Below are 25,083 nucleotides of genomic sequence, written 5' to 3'. Positions count from 1 at the left end.
GACCTCCGGAATTCCTGCAGCCGTCAAATTGCTGTGGTGAGGGTCTCTTTCTACATGGAGCGAAAACAATTGCAGGGAGAACGACTCTTGCCAGTCCACCTCACAGACAGCGCGTTGCAGCACAATCAGCAAGCTCGTTACGTCCCGCAGTGAATGGGTGGGGCTGCAATGGTCAAGCCTATTTCAGTTCCATCAAAGGCATACAGGTGGAGAGCAGAGAAAGCGGGAATGCCTTCAAAAGCCAACCCAGCCACACCCAGAGCACTACACTCTAGGTATCACCAGGCACAGCTGCACACACCAGGGGGGGGGGCCCGTGCAGAAATATTCTGTCACACTGGGCCGTCCTCAGCGCGAGAGGGCAGCTACACCGCTCGCACCAGATGCCCCTCTAAGTGTAGGCAAGGAGCCCTTGGTCCAGGCTGCTCTGGGAAAGCTGAAAATGAGGCGGGAAAAGTCCTGCAGTCTCCTCTCGCACCCCGAGTGCCCGGACCTCCAAGAGGCTCCAGCAGCCCGCTGCACATCACTTAGCTGCAGGAGCCCTACGTCTGCTCCCCTCTGCAGGCCGCCTCTCGCCGCAAGCCTGACTCTGCTTCACCTCCCAGGGGGCCCGACAGCAGCGCCCCCTCTGCTCAGCCCAGCCCAGCAGGCACACCTTAGTCCGCTCCACGAGAGCGCCCCTGGCTCTGGGCCGCCCCCGGTCGCCTCCTCTTAGCCTTGCCTCACTCCCCGGGACCACCTCACCGCCCGGCTCTCATTGGAAGGCAGGGGAGGACTCCTCCAAAGGAATGGCAGCCCATGTCCGCAGCCTCGGCCGATGCTTCCCTGACTCAGTTTCCTCGCTTTTCAACTTCGGAACGGCAAACCACGCCATCCAGGGCGGGATGTTAGCCGAGGGGCACAGGCGAATGCAACTTCAGGACTCCCGCCTCCACACTCTGCACGGGCGCGCGCTTGCTGAAATCAGGAAGGCCTCCAGCCCAGCTCCGTGCAGCCGGTGCAGAGTGAGCGGGGGTGAAGGGCCCTCTTCTCGCCAGCCAAAAAGAGCCTCCAGACCCCAGCCAAATCCTCCCAGGGCCACTTCAGTTGAGCCCTGATCACTTGTACGACAATACCATGAGGATGAAAAAGCTTGCGGGTTGGGTAACACTATCGATCCACGCCGATCTTCTAAGGTTCCTGCGGAGCACAGTGCTCAGGCGGCCATTTCACCTGCACCCCCTTGGTGGTCTCCCACCAATGCTTGTTTTTAACAGGACTTCCGTGAAGAACACACGTGGTGCTTATAAATGGAGTGGCTGAAAGTACACCTGGTTAAGAAATTTGTATTACACCACTAGTAGGTTTGCAGCACCAATTAAGTTATTCACTCTCAGAAGACTGCTTTGAAAACATTCTGGCAGGCACTTCGAGTGCAAAGTTTGATGCGAAGGCTTGATTAAAGCAAGCGCAAAGAGTTCTCATGAGGAGGTTTTTGGTCGGGGAGGGGCATGAACTGGGTGGGAATGGACAAAGGGTTTAGCATGGGCATGGGCATGGGCAGTCCTTAGGTGGGCAAATAACCAAACAACATATTTGACCCCATCCCAAATGACCCTCCAGGGCAGCCAACAGTAATGCCCAGGAACCTCTACTAGGGTTAACAATTCAGAGGTCTCTCAGTGGCCTTCTAGCTGCTGTCACAGACACGAGAGGCAAGAAAACATCACTAATACCAACAGCTGTGGCTATGTTCCCCTGCCAACTGCAGGGCACACCCCGCACAGAGGAAATGTAAAGGTTAAAGCTAGGCTGTTCAGATCTCAGATCTGATCCTTATACACCAGTCTCGTACATAAGTATTCACTGAGGGCTCACAGATGGTTAACACCAACAATCATCAGCAAACAATGCACCAGAGCACCCGGATCGCGTTGCAGTTCCCCTGCCACACACCAACTGTCAAGAGTTAAAAGAGATGTGAGCTAATTGCCCAGAAAATTTGTTCCTTTGCCTGTGAGGGGGACTCTGCACCTCCCCAGGGGGAGAAAAAACAAATGAGCAAGAAAAAGCTAAACTAATTATGCACTGAACCTTCTAAAAGTGCTCTAATGCAACCACTGGAGCTTTAACCTTGCTGCACAGGTACATCAACAGAGCAAGCTTAAAGCAGAAGTGCTTAGCATTTTTAAAACCTTCATAATCAAGACATTTAACAAGCATTCAAAAATCACAAAACAAAGCAGGTTGCAGGGCAGTCACTGATCAAGCAGCACACAGGCAGTACCCAAGGTTTTCATTTTGTTTTTTGTTTAATGTTTAATTTTTTTTTTACCTTTTAACATTATAAAACAACGCATTATGTTGTTTATTAAAATTCTAATTAATACAATCGTATAAATAACAATCCTACAAAATAAAACAAAAGGAGGCAGAGTAAACAAAAAACAATAAGTACAAAATTAAATTCCAAGATAAAACTAAAACTGGCTTCCCTTAGAACTCATAAAAGACGGTTCTTCCAGTTTAGACAAAAAAATATATTTAAAAAAAACAAAAAGCCTTTAAAAAAGTGCGACAGGCAAACAACAGAACTGTTCCCCCTCCCGCCCCATGGCTGCATCATCACGAAGGTGACCTAGAACAAGGTTTGTTTAGAGATAAAGATATAAAATCACCTTTATTGCCTCAGGTACGTCACTCACAGCTCCAGGATCGAGGCGCACCAAACGAGTCACTTCAGCCGCTATTGCTTCGGTGTTCTTAAACCTGAGAACAAGCGGAGATCATTCTATGACATGACTCGGTCATTTGAGAGACATGCATCTGGGATACAGGTGCACTGCAGTGGCTAGGTCTGAATCCCAGCTGATCTACATAAAGGCAGATTACAGTTGAGTTGTGCCTGAGTCTCTATTACAGCATGGTTGTGTGAGATGCATGTGCTGGCGGAGGACTAGTTCTCGGCATAAGGAATGGTGGTGCAGCGGTGGTGACACTAATGATGACGTTAGGGCTGGACATTGGAGTGGCACAACTCTCCCATTTTCTAGACCACAAAAACACCACATTAATGACATCTGATTACCAACAATAAGAGTAAGAGTTCTTACTCATCATGTTCAAGTGAGTGCCACACCCCTAGGCTATACAGCATTGAAAAGACTCCGTGTTTCGCACTTCTATCATGCATGGCCTTGGGTTCAAGGACAGGACAACATTCCTAAAAGTCTTACCTAGCTGGCAGCTGCACAGCCAAGTGTGGGGAGATACTCCAGGACAGATTCACGTTGTCCTTCCACTGCTTCTCATTTAAGCTCATGTACTTTGATCTCCAGTTAGCCACACTGTTCTCCCCGGTCTGATCCAACTCCAACTCGGGTGTGGATAGCGGATTGTACCAAGTAGTCAGTCGTTCGATCTCTGTGGCCTAAAATTGAAGATAACAAAGAAGATCAAAAATACATTTGAGTTCAAGTAAAAAGAGGACCAAACAAGCCCAGTGACTGCATTGCTGTGACAAGGACGCAAGCTTAGGTATCCTAATTATTGAGAGCTAGGTGCTGAATATCAGTCAAGGGATGGTGAGCCAGATCTATGGTACCTTGCTATGAAATATTTCCTTTGTGATCGCTTACATGGGTGTCCCAGCAAATCTACAGATGGTTTCTGTGATCCAAGGTTGGTTGTGGCCTGCACACCAGTTTCTGTCTTCTGTTTAAAAGTGAAAATGAAAGTAAATTACAAGAGTTGAATTGTTGTGTGGGTGTGTGGGAGAAATCTATGGCTCTGGCACTAGAAGCTGTACAAATGAATAGTGTCCTAAAGTGATGGACACTCCCGTCCCCTGCACACCTTCTTTAATGGAATCCGTCAACTAGTAAATATAGTAATGCTTAATGCACAATATGTCATTTATATTTGTTCTTCAATGGGTACTTATCATTGACATTCAATCATAAAGAATACTCTTCCTTCAGTGTTAAAGACATTATTTAATCAACACAAGAGAGAATAAATAATATTATGAGCTCAATGCGTTTTTGGGCAAGGCCCTTCCTCAGGAGCAACTTCCTCTTGCAAACTATATTTCTTCACTAAATATACGGTATCTAAAGAATACGTGTAAAATGAAAAATGTGTCAATGTTTTTTATATCTTCCACATTTAATATATTCACATATTTCCTGAGGCACATACTCTTGTTCGGGGATTACAACTCCAGTCACATGATTGACATCAAGGTAACAATGAATTGGGGACAGAGCATGGTCCAAGTGTGCGTTCTTGTCCATACATTTCATGAGACTCAATCACAAGGGTCCAATATATACCTGTCACAAATATTAAAAGCATCACTATAGGGTAACTCAAGGTACAATCCAATCATTTACTTAATTCTCCATGAAGGGAATTTGAAGTACCTTATAGAGCAGGTCTGTGTATCATCTGGTTCTCAAAAAGGATATGTCTCTGGTTCCAGTGATAGAACTGTAAAAGAGGGGACAGAAGAGAGGTATATTGGACCCTTGTGATTTGAGTCCCGTGAGATCAACAAACCAGAACACACACTTGGACCATGCTCCGTCCCCAATTCATTATGACCTTGATGTCAATCAGGTGACTAGATCTGTGTTCGAGGATTACGAGTATGTGCCTCAGGAAATATGTAAATATGTACATATAAGAAATGTGGAAGATATTACAAATATTGACAAATGTTTCATTTTACACTTCTTTAGATACCGTATATTTAGTGAAGAAATATAATTTGCAATAGGAGGTTGCTCCTGAGGAAGGGCCTGGCCCGAAACGTGTCGAGCTCATAACTATATTTGTATCAGCATCACCTATTGAGGTGATTACTTCATCGGTTGTCCATGAACTTCTCCAGGGACTCATCGGCCTTCGGGCCAAACAAATGCTCGCCCTCAAAGGAAATGTCTAGCAACTTGGCTTGAACATTGGGGTAAAACCCAGAATTGTTCAGGTAAGCCTGTCTGAGAACGATTGTAGACAACTTCCCAGATAATCTGCAGTGTCCAGGCCCGAATGCAGGCTTTCACAGGCTAACCCCCTTGCCGCCCTCCACTAAGCGTAGAAACCCTTCCTGCATTTCTCATTCCGGGATGTGTTCTGACGCTTCTTTAATCAACCCCCAAAGGCTGTGTATGTACTTGGCAAAGGCGCATGAAGCATTAACTGCCTTAAGAGCACGCTACTAGAAGAAAATACTTTTAAAACTTCGACTCTTTATCGGTGGGTAAATTGGAGGTTGATGTGGGCGGTCTAGTGTTCACTGTGGCTGCCTGAACAACTAAACCCTCAGGTGTAGCATGAGTAGACAAATATGCAGGGTCACTCCTTGCAGGTTTATACTTTTTGCCGCTGATTGCAGCTTCAACGAAATGGGCGACGGTTGGTGTTGGGCCAGAAGGCGCCAAACTCAACCTCATTGGTGCTGGTAGCACCAGGCGCAACTGAGATATCCTTGGCTTTCTGCTTCAAGGGTTTCCCCGTACCCACAGTAGCCTGTTTCATCATTTGGAACATTTGCTAACTAAACTCTTCCCATTTGGCCCTGAATGTCCCAGAGCTAGATTGGGACCTTCCTCGCTCCTCAAATGTGTCCAAGTCATGCCTGCGTCGATGACAACCCTTCTTCTTGTGAGAAGAGGATGACAAATGGCTCCTGGGGTGCAACCTCTTTTTAGCCTTCTTGAGGCGCCTGTCCTCTTTCTCCGGCATGGGGCCCCCTGTCTCCTGTCCACAGACTGAGTAGTCGATCGAACTGGAGACTAGGATGGGGGGTGCCCGAACTTCAGTTTTGCCGCCGGTTCCTGTAACGATTTCGGGTTCATCTGCTGACACGACCTGCAGTCTTTGGTGATGTGATCTATGCCGAGGCACCAAACGCAGACACCATGCGGGTCGGTAATAGGTATTTTAGAGTTGCAGTCAGTGCACCCCTCAAAGCCTGCTTGGGAGTGGACATTTTTGAATTGTCGAATCAACAAATTGAGAAAACAACGCAGTGAGAAGTCTCTCAAAAGAGTCACTCCTCAAGCAGCATAAGCGCGTGTGTCACAACTTAGCGGGCGGGATAAACACTCTTGAGGCTGTTTGGTTAATTCAACAGATTTCTTTTATTCAGTCAACTTTCAACATGAAGGGCAATAAAGAAAGGGGGAAAAAAAGAAGTCTCTTCAGAGTAATGACTCTGCGTAGAATTTCGTGGTCGGTGGCGAGTTTTCCTAGTGAAGGGTTTTCTTAGCTCTACTTATCTCTACGATCCCCACAGTCTCGGCCCTCATATGGGTTCTTTGTTCGTTCCCCAGTATTTTCTCTGTGAGGGTTTTTTCCTTACAGGATTTCAGGGAATGCCCAATTCCCCAGTTGTTCCCCAGTTTATACGTTGGGTCACTGTGTTCGTACCCCGATAGCCTCAGGAATTTCTAATAGGGTCTCTCCCCATACGCTGAATGGCTCACCGTCATTCCACTGCACTTTTGTTCGTACCAGTTCTTCGGCCACTCGGGTAACTCTCTTTCGGATTACACTTCTCCCCTCGATCAGCTGCTGCAACAACGCCGTGGGCTGCCTCTCCGGCTCCTCGGTCTGGCACTCCCTGGATCAGCTGCGCATCAGCTGTTGGCTTATGCGTAGCGTTGCACCTTCTCGGGGACTCCCCGGCCAGCCGCTCGTCATCTGGATTTCTTCCCCAAACTCCTCCCACACAACTGAGGGGGCCGCGGCGAGCTGCCCTCTCGCTCCCTCTCTTTACAACAGGACACGACCCGTCTTCTCAATTTGTGGATTTCGGCTAACGGGCCTCCTCCTCATCGAAATGGGCACAACAGGTGCCGGATCAACTCTTTTTAACAGGATTTACTTATGGCTCTTAGTACGCCCATTCATAAGACGGTTCCTCTTCCTCTCCATTCGGTCCCTGTTCAAAAACAAACCACACAACGCCAGAATTAGAGAAAAGACCCTTATTTCTTTTCCCCTCCACCGATTGGTTCCGAATCACCGTCAATCAACTCACTCCCTCCCTGGTGACATCACCCTATTGTCCTCTGCTTGCTGTGATGCCGGGCTACTCCAGAGTTCCCAATGGTCAAATCCTTCACTTCATTACAGCGTGGAAGAAAGGAACTGAGGTATGGGTGCTTAGTGACGTAGTATATACATATGGCGGCCGACGTCATGTCCGGAGTAGACTACCGCTGCAGTTAAGATGGATCAACGGCCTAATCGAGGTACACTACGCCCCGGGTCAAAAAGCTTTACGAGCAGCTGATGCAGGAAGGGATTATCTATCTGATAAGGAATCTGCGGGAGAATCCAATCCAACTCTGGGCAAAGCTTTGCTTTCAAAGACAAAGCAGTGCTGTGTGTTGTTGGTGGGATTTGAGGGCTGGGACTGTCTGGTCCAAGTCCACATCTTGGACAAAGTATGTCTCTGTTGCTGGGCAGTTTGAATGGTGCAGACCCTTAATATTACAAGCTCATAGGCGACCCCAGCTCAAAATGTTGGATAAAAGGAGGATTCCTGCAGATCATCATTGGATCCAAGACCCTTTGAAGGTGTGCAGCTCTCTGAAGACCAAAGGATGACTGTTTCAGCCAAAAAGCATTGCCTCTAGCAAGGTACCGGCAAAGCCCTGCTCCTCTATGTGGTCCTCAAAAAGACCTTTGTCAGTGGTTTAACCTCTAGACTAGTAGGACCAGCTAGTACACGCCCCTGCTTGAGTTGCCTGTTCTTGGAAGTGCACCAGTACTTGGGATTCTGCTGATCCTCAACTCAACCCCATCTCATTTAGTAGGGAAGGACTTTTGAAGTATAAGGCCTTATTTTCATAAGGCAGTGCATTGTGTTCTTCTACTCTTTGAATTACTTACTCTAACTGGTTTTATTACTTACATTGTTTTTATTCACATGCTTTACTATGTTTACAGTGTACTATATCTGACCTAACTGTGTAAAGTGTTGGTGGATGTGCATATGTTAATAGTGAATGTTTGGTAGTTTTGCGTAACCGTGATTTTAATAGATAAGACCTTGTTCGAGGCCTCTTACATATTATTGAATTTTTGTACATTCTGCCTAACTTGAATTCATAAGAGCGCTCTGTGTGTGCTTAGCTGAAACCCTTCACCACCCTGCACTCTACAAAGTCTAAGCCTTACTGCTCAGTCACCCTACTATGATAGAGTTTGGCAAGACATTTGTGTCTTTTCTTGTTCACCAGAATAGGGTGGCCTGTCATAACCTGTCCACAGTCATGATTCTAAAAATCGATCTTAACAACTGTTGGTGCACAAGGCTACAAGGCTCAAGAGTGTTCTGTAACTCTGCAACATGTGCTTGGGTGAGCAGCATTATTGATACCCGAGGCACCACCAGATCTTTGAGTGTCGCATGGAACTAACCAGCCGTCTTACAATCATGATTTAAATGTTTTTGGTTTTGCAACCTTGGTGGCTGGATATTTAAACAAAGAAAGGACAGAAGAGAGGAGAGGCAAACTGAGGAAATAGAAGATGAGGGGGAACAAGGTAGAGGAAAGGGGCTTGGGGAAGGGGAGAGGAGGGAGGGAAGGAAGGAAGGGGAGAAGAAGAGGAGAAGAGAGACTCTGTCTCTCTATGGTCCTTTATGAGGAGTATGATGTCCCTATTAAAATCATTGTTCTGTGAATTTTGGGTTTTACAATACATTATAATGTTGTATAAGCAGTGTCCCAGCACTCTCATTTCACAGTTTAGCCCATATTTCTTTAGCAGAAACATTCCTGCTAGGTTTCACCTCACAATCTGTCATGAATCAGTCTATTTTTGAAGTTAAAATAAGTCTTGAAACCAGAATTTGACCAGCAAGAGGTATACAGAATATCTTGATGGTTAGAATTAAAAAAAGCAACAGCGAGTCACTTCATATGCATTTTACATTAATGGATTTCCTTGGCCCATTTCGAACAATAGGGTTAATATACTTAGAACTAGAATGCTTAGATGCAGATTCATAGAGCTTTATGCATTCACTGAAAACAAGTAGAACTTCACTATAGGGCTTTGAAGCAAATCCATGGGGCTTTATGCATTCATTGCAAGCACCTATAGCTTCATTATATCCCTTTGAAGCATGAAACTTTATGAATGCATAAAGCATGGAGCTTTAGGCATTCAATATAAACATGAATAACTTCGAAGCAGATTGCATACTGAATATATATATATATATATATAGTATAATTTGGCCATGATCATTGTATATTGAAACGCCTATGGTCGTTTTACATTAGATGTATAATTGAATTTAGGAAAATCCCTTCCAGAATATTGCCTTCGCTAAGTTCAGAAGCGATTAGAACAAGGTCGGAAATAGCAAACATTTTTCAGGAAGTTTGACAGGAAGATAGGTCCACTTAGATACAGGGAAATTGATCATTGCGTAAGACAAATTAGGATGAGTTCATTAACACAAGTTGTGAGAGAAATCAAAGGCCTGGACCACACACTAGAATAACGTGATGTCTTTTGATAAAAACACTGCAACCTGTTAATTAGATCAGATGAAGTCCCATTTGAAATGTATATAAAATTGCCTTTAACTCTGGTTGAGGGAGGCTCAGAAAAGGCACACAATCCAGTGGCATTTTAGCAGACAAGTCATGCAGATAGTAGAAGCAGAGAGCTGAATCTCAGTCAGCCAACAATGAGAGGCAGGTGCTGAATACCATTCAGCCAGATGATGGAATGGTGGCCACAATGAAATGAATATCAAAGTCTTTATTTAGAGCACCCATGTGGTAACAATGTTTTCTTTATTTTTCAAAAAGACAAAGAACCATTTGGCAATGGTATTTGCTTATCCTGTACATTGACTGAATTAGTGCATGGAATTAAGCTGAGGAGTTTTTTTGAAGCATGAATTTAGGTTTTAACCTTTCAGTTGACTTATTTCTGAAAACTATGTTAGGAACTCATATTTTGAAGCAGTGATTAGTTTATGCCACCGGTCTGTGGAATTACAAACATTTACAATAACAGCACAGACTGTTCTGCATCCTAAATGAAAGTTATGTACAACAGGCAGAAATGTTTAAAATTAATTGACGTAAATAGCAGTACAATTGCAAATGGTTATTTCAAATTTCTGAAAGCTAATGCACGATGAATGTTTAGTGAAGAGTGTTTTTTTATAAAGGTTGGGACCTTTGCTGAAGCCACATTCTGGATGCATTGTTTTATTGTGATGTGATGGTTGAAGAACACATGCAAAACTGTTTTTAATAAATACTTAAAAAATATAAACCAACTTGATATCCTTATAATTATTCAGAAAAGGCCAGTGTCTGAATATTCTCTATGATTCAATAAATGTGCATATTAAAAGATATTCATGAACAAAGTGTTTTAAAAACCCACTCACAAAAGAAGGTAGTGCCTAGGAGCATTGCATAAGAGAAAGGAAGTATAACATCACAATTAAATTACTGACTCTCAAATGTTTCTAATTTTCTTTACAGGCAAATTAGCACAATGTTGCATTCAATACTTTATGGACCTTTCTCTGAGCTAAGCTCTCAGATGAGCCATATAGGAGGAATGATGGAATAGAGAAATCCCCCTGGTAAACAAGAAATTCTGTAATCTTTGCTCCAAGAAAAGCTGCTTTCCTTGGTGCAAGTTAAGAAAGCAACAGAGTAAAAACACATGTCAGATCTCTACTGTCTGCTGGCACTGTCCACCTGAGTGCCCTGGAAATGACAAGCACATAGTCTGGATGTCGCTATCTGTCCCCCCTAGTCCAAGAAGCAGTAGATGAACTGCTCTGCGTATTGCATGACTTATTAGTACAAGTGGCAGAAGAGAATGTAAATGTTGAGTTTATTCTACAGTAGACATTCAACAGACTTCCTAAATTCAACAGATAATGTCTGCATGTATAAGGGTACGGGCGTAGAAACCTAGGAACCACCCGATTTCCTGCACACTTCACCATACAGATGTGGAAATTCTGGGATGAACTCTGCATAATTGTCAAATAAGGAAGATGGTAGCGCCTCAGAATCACATGATCACCCATGCTTGAATTGGTGAAGATGTGTCTTTCCCAAAACAAAGTCTGCAAATAGACATTGAAAGGCCTGCAAGCATGTGGCATGCTTGCTAGTATGTGGAATGTATTCGCTTGTGCAGACTTACAAAACCAGTCAAACCAATGAGGATGTCTGCACTGGTGGCACATTCCCCTTGTTGGCTGGAATGCCCATTTCATTCAAGACAGCATTGACCCATTTCACAGGTTGGGCTAAGATATTCTATATCTGCAGAGACCAGACATAAACAATGGAAATCTGTGAGTTAGAATATCCCTGCGTGTAGTGCTGTACACAGAAATCCATGCAGATCCTGGGTTAACGTGTTGATCAGTCTTCAACGTTTGCATATGGATCACATTCATCTGTAAAAGTATGACCACGCTTCAGTCACTAGAGCAACATCCTGTAGACCAAGTAGAGGGTGAGTCTACTGTTTAGGAGAATGGCAGAAAATTACCCCCCCAGACATACTTGGGCAGAACAAAAAGCATCTTACCAACAAGGAGAGCAGCAGCGTCCTCCGCTTCATGTAGTACTTGTGTAGCTGGGTACCTCGATTGGTCTTCTTAGACATACCTAGAAGCACACAGGCAAAAGAAGATCTTCAAATGAAATGGCTCTCCAAATAACCTGAAGTTACTTTGATAGCGATAAAGAGAAATTACTAATCCGTAATGTTCTTTCTATGGATTCTTCTCCCACAGATTCCTTATTTGATAGATAGTCCCTCCAGCTCCGCTGCTTCGGGAATTTTTCGACAGGGGGCATAGTGGACCTCGACCAGGCCGTCGATCATTCTTGCTCGCTGTCTGGTAGTCTGCTCCAGACGTGACGTCAGGCATCGTATAAATACCACGCCACTACACCCCAACCTCAGTTCCCCCTTTTGCCACCCCCCGAGCACCACACACTGCAAACAAATGCGCTATTGAGCCCTTAAAAAAAGAAGTGACTATTGACCTCCGAAGGAGGAGCAATTGAACAAACACTACAAGTAGCATTGGAAAAAGGGAGGGCGTGGCTAGGCAGCCATGGAATAGGCTGCTTTTCCTGAAAGCTCTGTGATCCGACCAACGATCCAAGAAAGCGCATGCTGCCTGACTGCACAGTTCAGTCCCAAAAGAACATCAAAGGTGCATGAATGTGACTAAGAAGTGCGAACCAGCTGGAAAATCGAAACAGTGTAGCAGGAGATATGCTACTTTGTAGCTCGGGTCGCGAGCCGTGAAGCCGACAACAAGATGGTGGCGACCCGACACAAAGGATCGCTATAAGGTGACAAGAGAAGCGAAGAAGCGTGCCGCCGAGAGAAAACAAGCGGACACGTCGCTGCGGGGAGTTTGTCTGCTGAGGCAGCATTATAACACTGGCTCATGAGCAGACGGAGACGCAGAGCGCACAGACTCGCTGCGTGAAGCTGGCAGCCTCGGCTGCATGTAACTGCCTGGGTAGCATCTAGAAGCTCTCTGCCATGTGCGTTTCGTGTACTCGCTGCGGTCAGAGGACAGCCCGGTGAGCGAATCTGCGGGCCCGGCCCTGAGGTCCGGGTGAAACAGCTGCGGTTGGAAAGGCCATCCCCCCCAATGGCACCAACGCATACAAGCGCGTGAGCACATTAACGCAGGCGGAAGGCAGTGACACCTGGGGAGACCCCAGCGGAATCAGGGCCTGCAGCCCTGCAACAGTGAGTGCAACGCCACGGAGGTGTAGTCGGTGCTGGGGGCCCCACTGCACAATACACCTGGCAGAACAAAAGCAGCCCTAACGGGACAATGTACACACAGCCTGGGATGGTCACTTCAACTGGAAGCTGCAGGGGCAGCGCAACACAATGAGGGTGAAGGTATAAATACTCCCTGCAGCCCACACATAAGGGACCGCAGGGACAACAGGGCAAACGCCATAAAAAACAAGCCACAGCATAGTCGATAGGCCCTGCAGCGCTGTGACCACCACAGAGGAGTACGAGGGCCACACCCCAAGTGACTCATGGAGACCCCAGGAGGCGAAGGCAACACAGCACACGCCATGTGAAGGTGATACTACTGGCAGGGTGAAGAAGAAACAGAGAAACCCTTAGCAAGCAGCAAGACTGCAATCTAAGGGCAGGCCCACATATAGCCACGAGACACCAGGCCTGAGACTGGCCTGCCCCCAAACAAGGATAGACAGGTGGTGGGACCGCATGCAGCAAACAGCCATACACTAAGGACTGGCAGACACTGCATTCTATGTAGACCCGCACATTGCTGGTGAAACGGATCCTGGGTAAAGACAGGGAGGAACAATGTCTGCATAGGGGTTCAAAACCAAGGGCTAGCAGCCCACGATGGACAGCTTTGCTAAATCGCAGAAATCCCCCACCACAAAGTATGGCTGCTGCATCTGCAGGCGCGGCTTCACCGAGAGAGGACCAATTGATCCTAACAGCCATTGCGGAATTGAAAACCTTGTGGGGAATAGCGATGGAAGACCTGAGAGCCGCACTGGAAACCAAAACAGATGCAGTGGGGATGGAGGTCAATTTGCTGAGACAGGATGTGAGAACGCTTGCGGAAAGAATGAGTGGCCTGGAAAGCGCAGTGAAAACTAACATGGACAGCAGCACAAACAATGCCAAGGAGGTCCACATTCTGAATCAACAGGTGGCCAACCTGGAGAACCGAGCGGAGGCGGCCGAGGGACGAGTGAGCCGCAATAACATACGTGTGGTCAGCCTGCCGGAGGGGGAGGAAGGCCAAGACCCTAGGACTATGTGGAAAACATGATTATACAGGAAATAGGAGCTAGCAAGTTCTCCCAAGGGTTCACAATAGAACACGCGCACAGGGCCCTGATGAGGAAGCCGATACCCGGAGCCACCCCCTTGAGCAATTATAGCGAAGATCCTGAACTACAGGGACAGAGAGAAGATTTTGGAATTCTTTCGGAAAGGAGGAACGATAACAAGGGCGTCTGCAACCATCACCGCATACCCTAATTACACCATTCTGGTATAGAGACAGCGCAATAACTATGTGGCGATCAAGAGGAGACTGCGGCACAGCTGGATTCAAATACATGCTCTTTTTTTCCCATAAAGCTCAAAATTTTGCACAAAGGCAAAGCACACTTTGACACCCCGGAGGACGTGGCGATATGGTTGGACGCACATGGCTGTCCGGAACGAGATGAGGAGCAAGGCCGAGAGGAACACGATAAGTGATTAAAAAGCCATGCATGATAAAAAGGTAGCAGGGGGTCCGGGGGCAGAGACTGTAGAACAGATAACAATGGCACGGCTAGAAAAGATAGTAATGGGAAACTGTAACATGTGAGACTTGAACACGTTTTACTGGAATATAAATAGTAAAAAGCAAAATGAGCAGCGTTAAGCTCGCTTAGCTTGATGAGCAAAATAGGAGTCACAAGATGGAGACAACCCGAGTAGTAGGACCGCCACTAGGGCGATATCTCCTTGCTGAGCTGTGAGTATGGCAATTGCTGGAAAAGGGCTAGATGCGTGGGTGCCTGAGATCCAGGGATGGAGCTGGGCAACAGTTGGGGAGGGGTAGAGAGAAGAGGGGCTGAAGGGTTGTTAGGCAGAAACCTGTGAGGTTCCCTTAGGGAACACTGCAAAAGATTTAGGACTACAGGTGTTAGCAGTAAACCCACTTGGTAGCAGTCTGTACCACCCAGATTTACCTGGTAGCTGTGGCTGAGCAGTCAGACTTCCCTCGAGAAGAATTAGGCAGTATGCAAAGTATACACAATAGGCACTCAGACACACCAATACAAGCAAACACTGACCAGAGCTTTGGTATCAAAGTATATAATCATTTATTTAAAAACACACAGTTTGAAACACTCCAGCACTCTTATTGTAAAATATTCTAAACACAGTTACTATTGTAATATATACACCCCTTTTTCCTTATCAGATAAGTCACGGTAAAACGCCACTTATTTTCATACAGAGGTGAGCGCTTAACTAGATGGCACTCCAATAAGTTTGTGAGAAAGGGAGGGAAAAAGACAGAATATGGAAAAGGTACACCACTCTAAGGTTCAGGAACACTGTTAGCAAGGCAGAAGAGCAAAAGTCACTGGTGAGCCAAAGTCCAAAGGCTGGGCCCACTCTTAAGAGAGAGCAGAGCACAAATGCGCCCAAGATCACACAGTTACACTTGGCTTAGAAAGTCTTGCAGAGGGTTCAAAAAGAGTTTAGAGAGGCTTTAGGAAAGTTTAGCCAGGGTGTCCCAGGCTAACCCAGGTTTGAAAGCCGGGGGCTAAATCTACCCCGTACAGTCGGTAGCAACGGAAGCCAGGCGGGACACGGTACCTTAAGTGGGAAGGATCCTCCAGCGGTGGCAGTTGTTCCTGGCAGTGGGTGCAAGTCACGTCGTCGTCCAGGGGAAGAGACGATCTCGACTTGGAGGAAAGTTGAAGGTAATTGCACTACCAGGGAAGAAACCAGCCGCAGAGTTTTCCGGTTAAAGGTGGTACCTTTGTTCGCGGTCGTGGTAAAACGTGGTAGCCCGGTTGCTGGGGTGCTTGGCACAGGCAAGACGGCCACGAGGTACGTCGGGAAGGTGAAAAGACGGTTAACCTGGTTATCCCCACCAGTCAAAGGAAGAAGACTCTCCGGCGGGAGATCTCCTCTGTCGTTGGGAAAAGTGGTGAGACGGTCCAGCAGGGCTCCACCGGTGGTGGCGTCGTGGCAGGTCGGCTCAGCTTCTCCCTCGTCGGATTCTTAGGTCCTGTGGCGACTTCTGAAGTTCCAGTCCCCAAAGCCATGCTTTTATGCAGAAAACCCACATTCACTCAGCCTAGCTGTCACTCAAACATGCTAAGTGGTGAGCCGGCCGGCTCACCCCTTGGGCCAATCAGGACGGAGTGCGACTTGAGTTGCCTAGGGAACTCAGTCCAGGGTGCCTAAATCCCCCTCCACCCCTCCTAAGTACCCCAGACAGAGTGGCACCACTTTGGAGGGCTTCTGTGGAGAAGCCCGCCAAAAAGTGGAACAAAGGGCTCGACTTGGGTTGGAGTCACAGAAGAGAACACAAACGCCATTTTTGAATCAAGTTTTGGCAAAAATACCAACCAGAGAATTAATATTAATTAAATAAACCGGCGGTATGTTCGAGGCTACCGTAAATAATTAAATAAAGATAGTAGCATAAAACAATGGGAAATCCCATATGAAAATATTCGCGGTTGAATATAAAAAGTAGTATCCACTGCCACCAGCCAAAACTCGATCAGGGGGGACGGAGACGTGCCCCCTCGACTAACAGACCCCAGGGCAATTGAATTGGCCCAGGCAGTACGTCCACAATATGATGGTTTGTACTGGTTCTGTTCAGAATTTAAGACTAGTAAAGTCAATGGTGACTTTACATGCCCTGGGAGACAGTAGTCAGTCCCAGGGTATGGAGTCTATACTGGGGGGTCACTATGACACCCCTGTCTCACTGCACTGAGGGTGCTGTGTAACACACATCACAAAAACACATGAAGCCCTATGGAGTAAAAGACCCCATTGCCCATTAAACACATCTAGATTCAAAGAAACACACTCAAATCATGCCCAAGAGTGAGGGTAAAAGAGCCTCACTCTTGGCAGGAGAAAAAAATAAACCCCAAAAATCCAGCAAAGCTGCTGGGGGACTCACTAGGTTAGGAAATTCAGCCTACACAGAGAATTCTCCCTAACAAGGGTGACTTGGGGCGGGTGGGAAATGGGGAGGGGGGTTTCGGGAAGAGGAGTGGGCAGAGAAGAGGGAATGTTGGGAGTTGGGAAGTGTGTTGGGGTTGGGAAGGGGGAGGGAGGGCGGCTGGGGAAGTTGAAGTGTTTATAGTTAGGGGGAGTTTATGCTGGAGAACGAGCCTACACGTAATGGGGAGGAAAAACTTAGATATGAACTGTACTTGCGGAGGAAGGAGCGGGAACTTAATACATCATGGGGGACCTTAAAGTAATTACTTGGAATGTTAGAGGGCTCAATAGTTATTTAAAGAGGAATAAGGTTATGATGTATCTGCGTAGACAGACAATAGACATAGCCCTGATACAGGGGACTCACCTTACACAAGAAAAGTTGGAGGTCATCCGGAAGAAGTGTAGGGGGACCGTTGTAGGCTCAACACATTCGGCCTATGCTAGAGAGGTGATCACCTGGTTAGCATCGCATGTCCCATTCCAGCTACTACAATCTACAGTTGAAGCATACAGGAGGATTGATATTGGTATTTTATTTCTATTGCGCTCATACAAAAGTGTTTCAGAGCATGACAAGGGAAGGGGAGCAGGAGAGAACAAAAACAACAATCTTACTAGGCCCAGTGACATTGAGAACGTGCAAGTGCAGGTTAAAGGGGGAAGGGGGAAAAGTGCATGGAAGGGGGAACGAAAGGAGAGTGCGGAGCGAGAAGGAAAAAAAAACAAATACTAAATAAAAAGGCAACAAACAATGGGAGTGCAGCCAGCAAGTGGCAAGTGCTGGGTTTATGGCAGCAGGCCATGTAGGTCTGAAAGTGCAGGAAGAAAAGGGGAGGGCTGTATGGGTACAGATACAGACCCCAGTGCAGGGGGTGGCCCAGAGGCAGTGCGTGAGGGTGGCAAGATGAGCAGGTACCTGGGCCCGGAGGACAGAGGGTGGCCAGGTGCATGGTGCCGAGGGAAAGTAGAATCAACAGGGGAGAGGAGTAAGCAGAAGCAAAGAGGAAGGTTTTGAGGTGCTTCAGGAACCGGAGATGGTTCTCTTCAAGTTTTAGAGTGGCAGTGAGGCTGTTCCAGAGAGAGGCCCCAGCCGAAGACAGAAATCTACCCCCAGTTTGTTTCTTTGAGAAACGACTGACCCTTAGGGAGTTAGAGGTAGAGGAGCAAAGTGCTTGAGATGGGAGGTATTTGCAGAGGGATAGCTGAAGGTATGTTGGGCCCAGGCCCCAGAAAGCCTTGTGGACAATGCAGAGGTTTTGAATTTAATCCTTGCATCCACTGGGAGCCAATGGAGAGATTTCAGAGCTGGAGAGATACGATCCCAGGGCTTGAGAACAAGGACAAGTCTCGCAGTCCTGTTCTGAATAAGTTGTAAAGGGTGGAGAGTAGAGGCAGGTTGATTAAGAAAGAGGCTGTTGCAATAGTCCAATTTAGAGAGAAGCAGAGCTTGGGAGACAGTGAGCTTCTGGGGGAATGAGAGAAAGGAAGAACACCTCTGAGGAGGTGCAGTAGGATGTTTGACTTTTTTGATCCATCAGCGATGTGGGCAGAGAAGGAGAATTCAGAATCAAAGGTGACACCAAAGTTCTTGGCCTCGCAGGTGGGGATAGGAGGAGAGCCAAGGAAGGCCGGCCAGAGAGTGAGGGGAAAGGAAGGTGATGGTGTGCCAATGAGGAGGATCTCTGTCTTGCTGGCATTAAGACAAAGATCGTTGGTGGCACACCAATCTTGAATGGCAGTTAGGCAATCAGTGATGAGAGAGCTGGAGGAGGTGGCCGAGGGCAGCCTGAAAACGAGTGGAGTGTCGTCTGCGTAGCACTGGAAGTTTGAGCAGAAAATGGCAATACAGCGGGCAAGAGTTGCCAGGTATTGGTTGAAAAGCCGGGGCGAGAGGTTAGACCCCTGGGGAACACCACAGGTGGAGAGGAAGATAGATGTTAGGAAGGACCCAAGTTGGACCTGGGAAGGTCGATCAGAGAGGAAAGAGGTCAGCCAGGCCAGAGCCTGATCGGTGATGCCCAAGTTATCCCGGAGACGGTTGAGCAGGACGGTATGGTTGACCGTGTCAAAGGCAGAGGAGACATCAAGTAGGATGAGAACAGAGGGAATGCTAGAGTCAAGGTTGGAAAGCAGATCTTTACAGATGTTCAGGAGAGCAGTTTCCGTGCTTCTGCCAGACCTGAAGCCAGACTGATGGTCATGGAGACAGCCAACAGAATCAGAATGAAGGTTTAGCTGAGAGATGGCCAGCTTTTCAAGGAGTTTGCCTAAGAAGGGGGTAATGGAAATTGGGCGAGAGTTGGCCGGACAAGAGGGATCCGCTGTGGGTTTCTTGAGGAGAGGATGCACAAGGGAGTGCTTAAGAGGGGAGGGGAAGGATCCCGAGGCAAAGGAGTGGTTGCAGAAGTCGGCAAGGGCCGGAGCAAGGGTATCAAATGTGGTCCTTGTGAGTTTTAGAGGAACAGGGATGAACCGGTTTTGATGAGGCTTTCATAGATCGGACCGAGCTGTTAGATACCGCAGCGACACAGGCTTGAATGTGGACTCTCTTCTTGGTACGGACAGAGAGACGGTATTGCCTTTGGAGTAGGCGACAGGCCAGTTTGTCAGAGGATGAGCAGGAATCCCTCCATTTTCTCTCAGTCGCCCTACACCTATGTTTAAGAGTAGCTAGGTCAGAGTCATACCAGGAATTGCTCTTGGCTTTGGACTTCAGGCGGATCCTCATGACAGGGGCAAGAACAGCAAGAGTTTCAGAAATAGAAGAAGAGAGAAGACAGGGCTGTGTCAGGGTGTGAGTCAGCCAGTGGAAGAGGGGGTGGGGAGAAGGTGGAAGCAAAAGCCTCGACTGACACACGCTTCATGGGCTGGATGTCCAGGAAAGTATGTGGCAGTGTTGGGGTAGGTTTGGCTTGGGGTGAAAAGAGAGAGCGATGAGAAGGAGGAGGTAGTGGTGACTCCAGGAGAGGGGAGAGGAGAGAGGTATAGATAGGGGGAGGCTAGAGGAGATCAAGACATCAAGTGTGTGCTCTGCTGAGTGCGTTGGGCCAACGGGGAGGATAGAGAGGGAGAGGGAATCGCAGAAGTCGCGAAAGAGCAAAGTTGAGGAACAGGGAGAATCAAGGTGAATGTTGAGGTCACCAAGGAGGAGGAGTTGAGTGGTTGAGGCCAGGAGAGAGGAGGAGAGGTCAGCCCACTCAGAGAGAAAAGAGGTGATTTGACCAGGATGGTTATAATAAGAGGGCTGGTGGAAAACAAGGAAATAAGCATTATAAAAACATATGCCCCGAACCAGTACACGGCGGCATACTTTAGGACCTTATATAATAAACTCAGCATGTGCTTAGAGGGGGCGGTGATTTGGGGAGGAGACTTTAACTGCGCACTAAATCCGAAAATAGACAGATCAGATGGCTAAATAGATAGACCCACCCCAGCCGCCAGGGTGTTGCAGTCACTGTTAACGGATTTCGGGTTTGAGGATGCATGGAGGGTGCACCATAGGCAGGACAGACAATATTCACATTATTCGGCCCCAAAAAATGTACACACCAGGCTGGATTACATGTTTACCACACATGAGCTAATGGCAGAAATAGCGCAGACAGAATATAAAGCGAGGGTCCTATCAGACCACTCACCTATGGTACTGGCAATACCGAACCCAGAGAGCTCGGATACCAACCTGGCGCCTCAGAGCAGAGGCGTTAAAGGACACAATTTTCAGGGCGGACTTGAGGGAGGAAATAATAAGCTATTTTGAGATCAACACTGACAGTGATGAGACAGTGGGTATGTTCTGGGAAGCCTTTAAAGTGGTAGTGAGGGGGATAGCCATAGCTAAGTCCAAAGGCCTACAAGGAGGGATATTAGCCGAACTGCAAGACGCAGAAAAATAATTAGAAACAGCGTTAAGAAGGGGAGGCAATACCAAGGAAGATAATGAAGAAATAGTCAGGCTGAAACAGAAATGGGCTGGGTATTGGGATGGATTGTGTAACCTCAACTACAAAAAGTACATAGAGAGGCAGCATGCAGGGGGGATAAACCCGGCAGGGCCCTGGCATGGTTATATAAAAGCGAAACCCAGAGACCTACAATCAGAACAATAACGAAAGAAGATGGGTGCATAGTGGACACCCAAGAAGGCGTTAATCAGGAATTTGTAGACTATTACCGACTCCTGTACGGAGACGAAAAGGGAAGCAATTGCCGGAAAATAAGTGAAGCAATGGAGGACATAGGGTTGCCGCAAATTAGCGCAGAGGAGCGAGAGGAGCTGGACATCGCAATTACTCTAGAAGAATTAGAGGAGAAGTGGTGCAACTACCCACCAGCAAGACTCCAGGGGCCGATGGACTCCCTAGTGAATTTTATAAAATGTATAGAAATGAGGTGCTCCCCCCACTTTTAGCGATGCTAAATGAGGCATACGAAGTGGGAAGGCTACCAGAATCCCTTAGAGAGGCGATCATCATACCGCTCCCTAAACCCAATAAACTTGTTAGTGTATTCGGCTCATATAGACTGCTGTCAATGCTGAATCAGGATAGCAAAATCCTAACAATGATTCTGGCAAACAGAATGAAGAGGATTATTAATAAATTAATACCCCCCGACCAGACCGGTTATGTCCCTAATAGGAATATATCCACAACCTCAGACGACTCCACCGAGTCATTGAACACGCAAAATGGGGTTGCGGGCGAAATGGCAATTGTATCGCTGAATGCAATAAAGGCCTTTGACTCCGTCAAATGGCCCTGGTTGATTGCGTCCCTAACCAATTATGGAATAGGACCTGGGTATCTCAAATGGTTCAAACTATTATATAGTGCGCCGCTAGCCAGGGTTAAAACGGGAGCAGTAATATCAGAGAGGTGGCAACTAAGTAGAGGTACTAGACAGTGGTGCCCGTGGTCCCCTGTGCTGTGCATATTGGCCCTAGAACCCCTGGCGATATACCTGAGGCAGCAGTATGACATGATAGGCATTACCATAAAAAGGAGAACCGCACTTAGTCTCCTTGTATGCAGACAATATGCTGTTGTATCTGCGCTACCCTGAAGAAAACCTCCAATATGTCTTGGAAGTGATGGAGCGATTTACAGGGCTGTCTGGCATAGCAGTGCATCCGAAGAAATCTTGTATATTTCCTCTGGACATATACAAAGGGATCTCGTTAGATCAATTACCTGTTTTACAGATACCATGGGAGGTCAACACGTTTCGATATCTTGGGATAGACATCTATCATACGGTGGAGGCAGAGCACCAACATAACACTGAGAAAGCGATCAAGAGTATAGAAAATAGTATGAATTTCTGGGTAAAGCTCCCCTTGGCGATGATGGAACGGGGGGCAATGCTGAAAATGGTGGTTCTTCCAAGACTGCTGCATTATTTTGGGATCACATACCTGATACCAAGGCGATTCTTTGCTAGGATACATGGCATATGCAGGGAATTCCTTTGGCAGGGGACCAGGAACAGAGTTGCCCTTTGGAAGCTACAAAACTCACATGAGAGAGGGGACATAAAATTGCCGAACTATGAAATCTACTACATAGCAAGCCAGCTGCAATATGTAGCAAAATGGCTCTCGGGAGAGCCAACCTCAGAATCCAGGCTGTTTCGACTGGACTGCGCCCCATTTTTCTTGAAAGAAATGATGTGACTGTCCAGATTGGATATGGAAGGGTGGGAAATATGCCATAGGGCTGGCCAGGTAATGGAGAACCCATCCCTGTGTTCCCCGCAAGTGCCACTAGTCGCACTGGCGGGAAACGAAAAGCAACTAAGGGTGATGATCAGGAAGCACTGGGAATCTGTGGGGATAGCAACAATGGGAGACATATGGCAGGAGGGGCGGATAAAAGACTTTGAGATGTTGAAAGAGGAAATGGGGTTACATACGGGACAATATATGACATATCATAGGGTGATGCAGCGAATCAAAGAGACATGGTGAGAAGTAGTACTAGATGATCAACCGGACGCCACCATTGATACGATATATGACATAGCAGAAGGTGGACACGAGATATCCAGGATATATGAGTTGATGATGACCACAGTGGGGAAGGAAGTGGTACAACTGAGACAGGACTGGAAGGAGGAAGTGGGTGCCCCAATAAGTGATGGGATCTGGGAGCGAGCACAAGGGTACCATAAGAAAGTGTCAAGGAATGCAAGGCTACAACAGATACAATTATATATAACCTACAGGGCTTATATGACACCCCAAAGGATAGCCAAATTTAAAAATATAGGATGACAATCATGCCCCAAATGTGACAAAGAAAACGCTGGAATGGTGCACTTGTTCTGGACATGTCCAGTAATTGAGAGATTCTGGGGAGAAGTAGCACATAGGCTGGAAGAAAAGGGGATTAGGTTAGTGGTGGAAACAGCGTGGGCATGCCCGATAGGAGGGTTTCCGAGATCAAGTAAACTCAAGCATGTAAGCAAACTAAAAGACCTGGCATACATACTTAAAAAGCGTAGAGTCGCTATGGGATGGAAGGCATGCCATAGACCAAGAACAGACGTATGGTGGAAAGACCTTCAGAAATGGCCAGAAGCTGAAACCGCAGTATGGCAGGAAAGTAGTAAATCTGAAACCCTGACGGCCTGGAAACATCTAATAGCCACGTTATTTGGCCCACGCAAGGCAGGTCTAGTGATCAGGACCCAGCAGAGATCACAGGAGAGGAATCCCTACTGCAAGACGAAGAAATAGAATATGAAAGAGACTAGGCTCGAACGATGGGGAGGGAACGGGAGAAACAGTGGACATGGATGGAGTGATGTAAATACAAAATGTTATTATATGCACTGCAAGTTTGGTTTGTGTTTGTTGAAATAAAATTAATACATTTTTTTTAAAAAAAGTAGCGTTGGAAAAATCTTTGTTTTAAAATCTGTAGCAGGAAGTCAGAAAATGGACACAGAGGACCATCACCAAGTCAACCTGAAAGAGACGATGCATGCCAACCACCGACTTTCTGAGCAAGTATGGATATGGAGGGGTGATGAGGAATCTGCGGGAGAAGAATCCATAGAAAGAACATTACGGTAAGTGATTTCTCCTTCAATGGATTGCCTTTCTCCCACAGATTCTGCATCTGACAGACTCCCAAAGCATTAAATGAAGGAGGCGGGCTGAAAGTTATACCAAGATATTTTGCAGCACTGCCCTGCCAAAATGCGCATCAGATGTACGAGCAACATCCAGACTGTAGTGCTTTGCAAAGGTATGAAGGGATAACCTTGTCACAGCGCGACAAATGTGCCGGACAGGGACTTCCCTCTGCAATGCTGTGGATGCGGAGACTCCCCTCGTCGAATGGGCCTGGATGCCTGCTGATAATTCTTTCCTAGCGGACTGGTAGCATTCATCCATGCAGAAAACTATCAATCGGGATAAAGTCTGACTGGGATAAGGAAAAAGCTACGAAGAGCTGGTCAGCGCTCGTGAAATCAGCTGTCCTGGCGAAATAATAACTCATCGCCCTCTTCAGGTCTAGGCGATGTAACAGTTCCTCCTGCTTGGAATGGTGCAAAGGATAGAAGACCGGAAGATCGATGGACTGAGACAGGTGAAATTCTGATACAGCCTTGGGGAAGAAGCCGGGCCTTACCCTGAGTGAAACATTCTCCTGGAAAAAAACGCAGGAAGGGAGGCTTACAGCATAAGGTCTGAAGTTCGCTCACCCGAGTAGGCTGTAATAGCCACAAGAAGGCTGTTTTCAAAGAGAGAAGGCGTAAGGGACAAGAGTGTATAGGCTCCAAGGGAGTCTCCATCAGAAACATAAGAACCAGATGAAGGTCCCAATCCAGGACAACAAAGGGAGTTGGCGGAAACTTATTTACAAGAGCTTTCATTAATTGTGCCATTACAGGGATTGTAAAAAACTAACCTTGATCCGGGGATCTATTAAACACAGAAAAGGCCGGTGGGGCGAGGGGGTTGGCTGTTGCGGATGCAAGTGATGGCTGCCTAGATGTAGAGCTCAGTCCGGAAAATTTCCTTAAATCAAGATAATCCATCTCTGGAGCCACCCAGCCAGGAGATTTTAAGCATTAAATATGCACAATATTCTGTATAACACCCGGTGTGAAGGCAGACCCCTTCTGATAACAACCGGCTGTGTAATCTGACATTGAAAAGCGGTGCGGTAGTGCTGATGTGCGGAGGCTGGACGCGAAAAATGCCTGATAATCACTCCACACCGCAGGAGGGGCCAAGCGACAAGGCCACGCAAGAGGAGGAGCCAGAACTTGCTACCGTTT

General features: G+C 47.0%; 1 protein-coding gene across 2 annotated transcripts in view; it reads right to left on the bottom strand.

Moving 5' to 3' along the window:
• The window catches only part of PI4KA (phosphatidylinositol 4-kinase alpha), a 2,470,135-nt gene that overhangs the window by 634,718 nt on the left and 1,810,334 nt on the right, over positions 1 to 25,083 (bottom strand). For both annotated transcript variants that reach the window (XM_069619956.1, XM_069619957.1), the window contains 3 exons: positions 11,584 to 11,663; positions 3,216 to 3,409; positions 2,658 to 2,748 (listed from right to left, as the gene is read on the bottom strand). In XM_069619956.1, the coding sequence (XP_069476057.1) occupies positions 2,658 to 2,748; positions 3,216 to 3,409; positions 11,584 to 11,663 (365 nt within the window). The remainder of the gene's footprint in view (positions 1 to 2,657; positions 2,749 to 3,215; positions 3,410 to 11,583; positions 11,664 to 25,083) is intronic.

This window comes from Ambystoma mexicanum, chromosome 10 (genome assembly GCF_040938575.1).
Source record: "Ambystoma mexicanum isolate Mex_15411 chromosome 10, UKY_AmexF1_1, whole genome shotgun sequence".
Taxonomy (NCBI): Eukaryota; Metazoa; Chordata; class Amphibia; order Caudata; family Ambystomatidae; genus Ambystoma; species Ambystoma mexicanum.
Note: the sequence above shows the minus strand (reverse complement) of the source record. Positions and strands in the feature narration are given on the sequence as shown.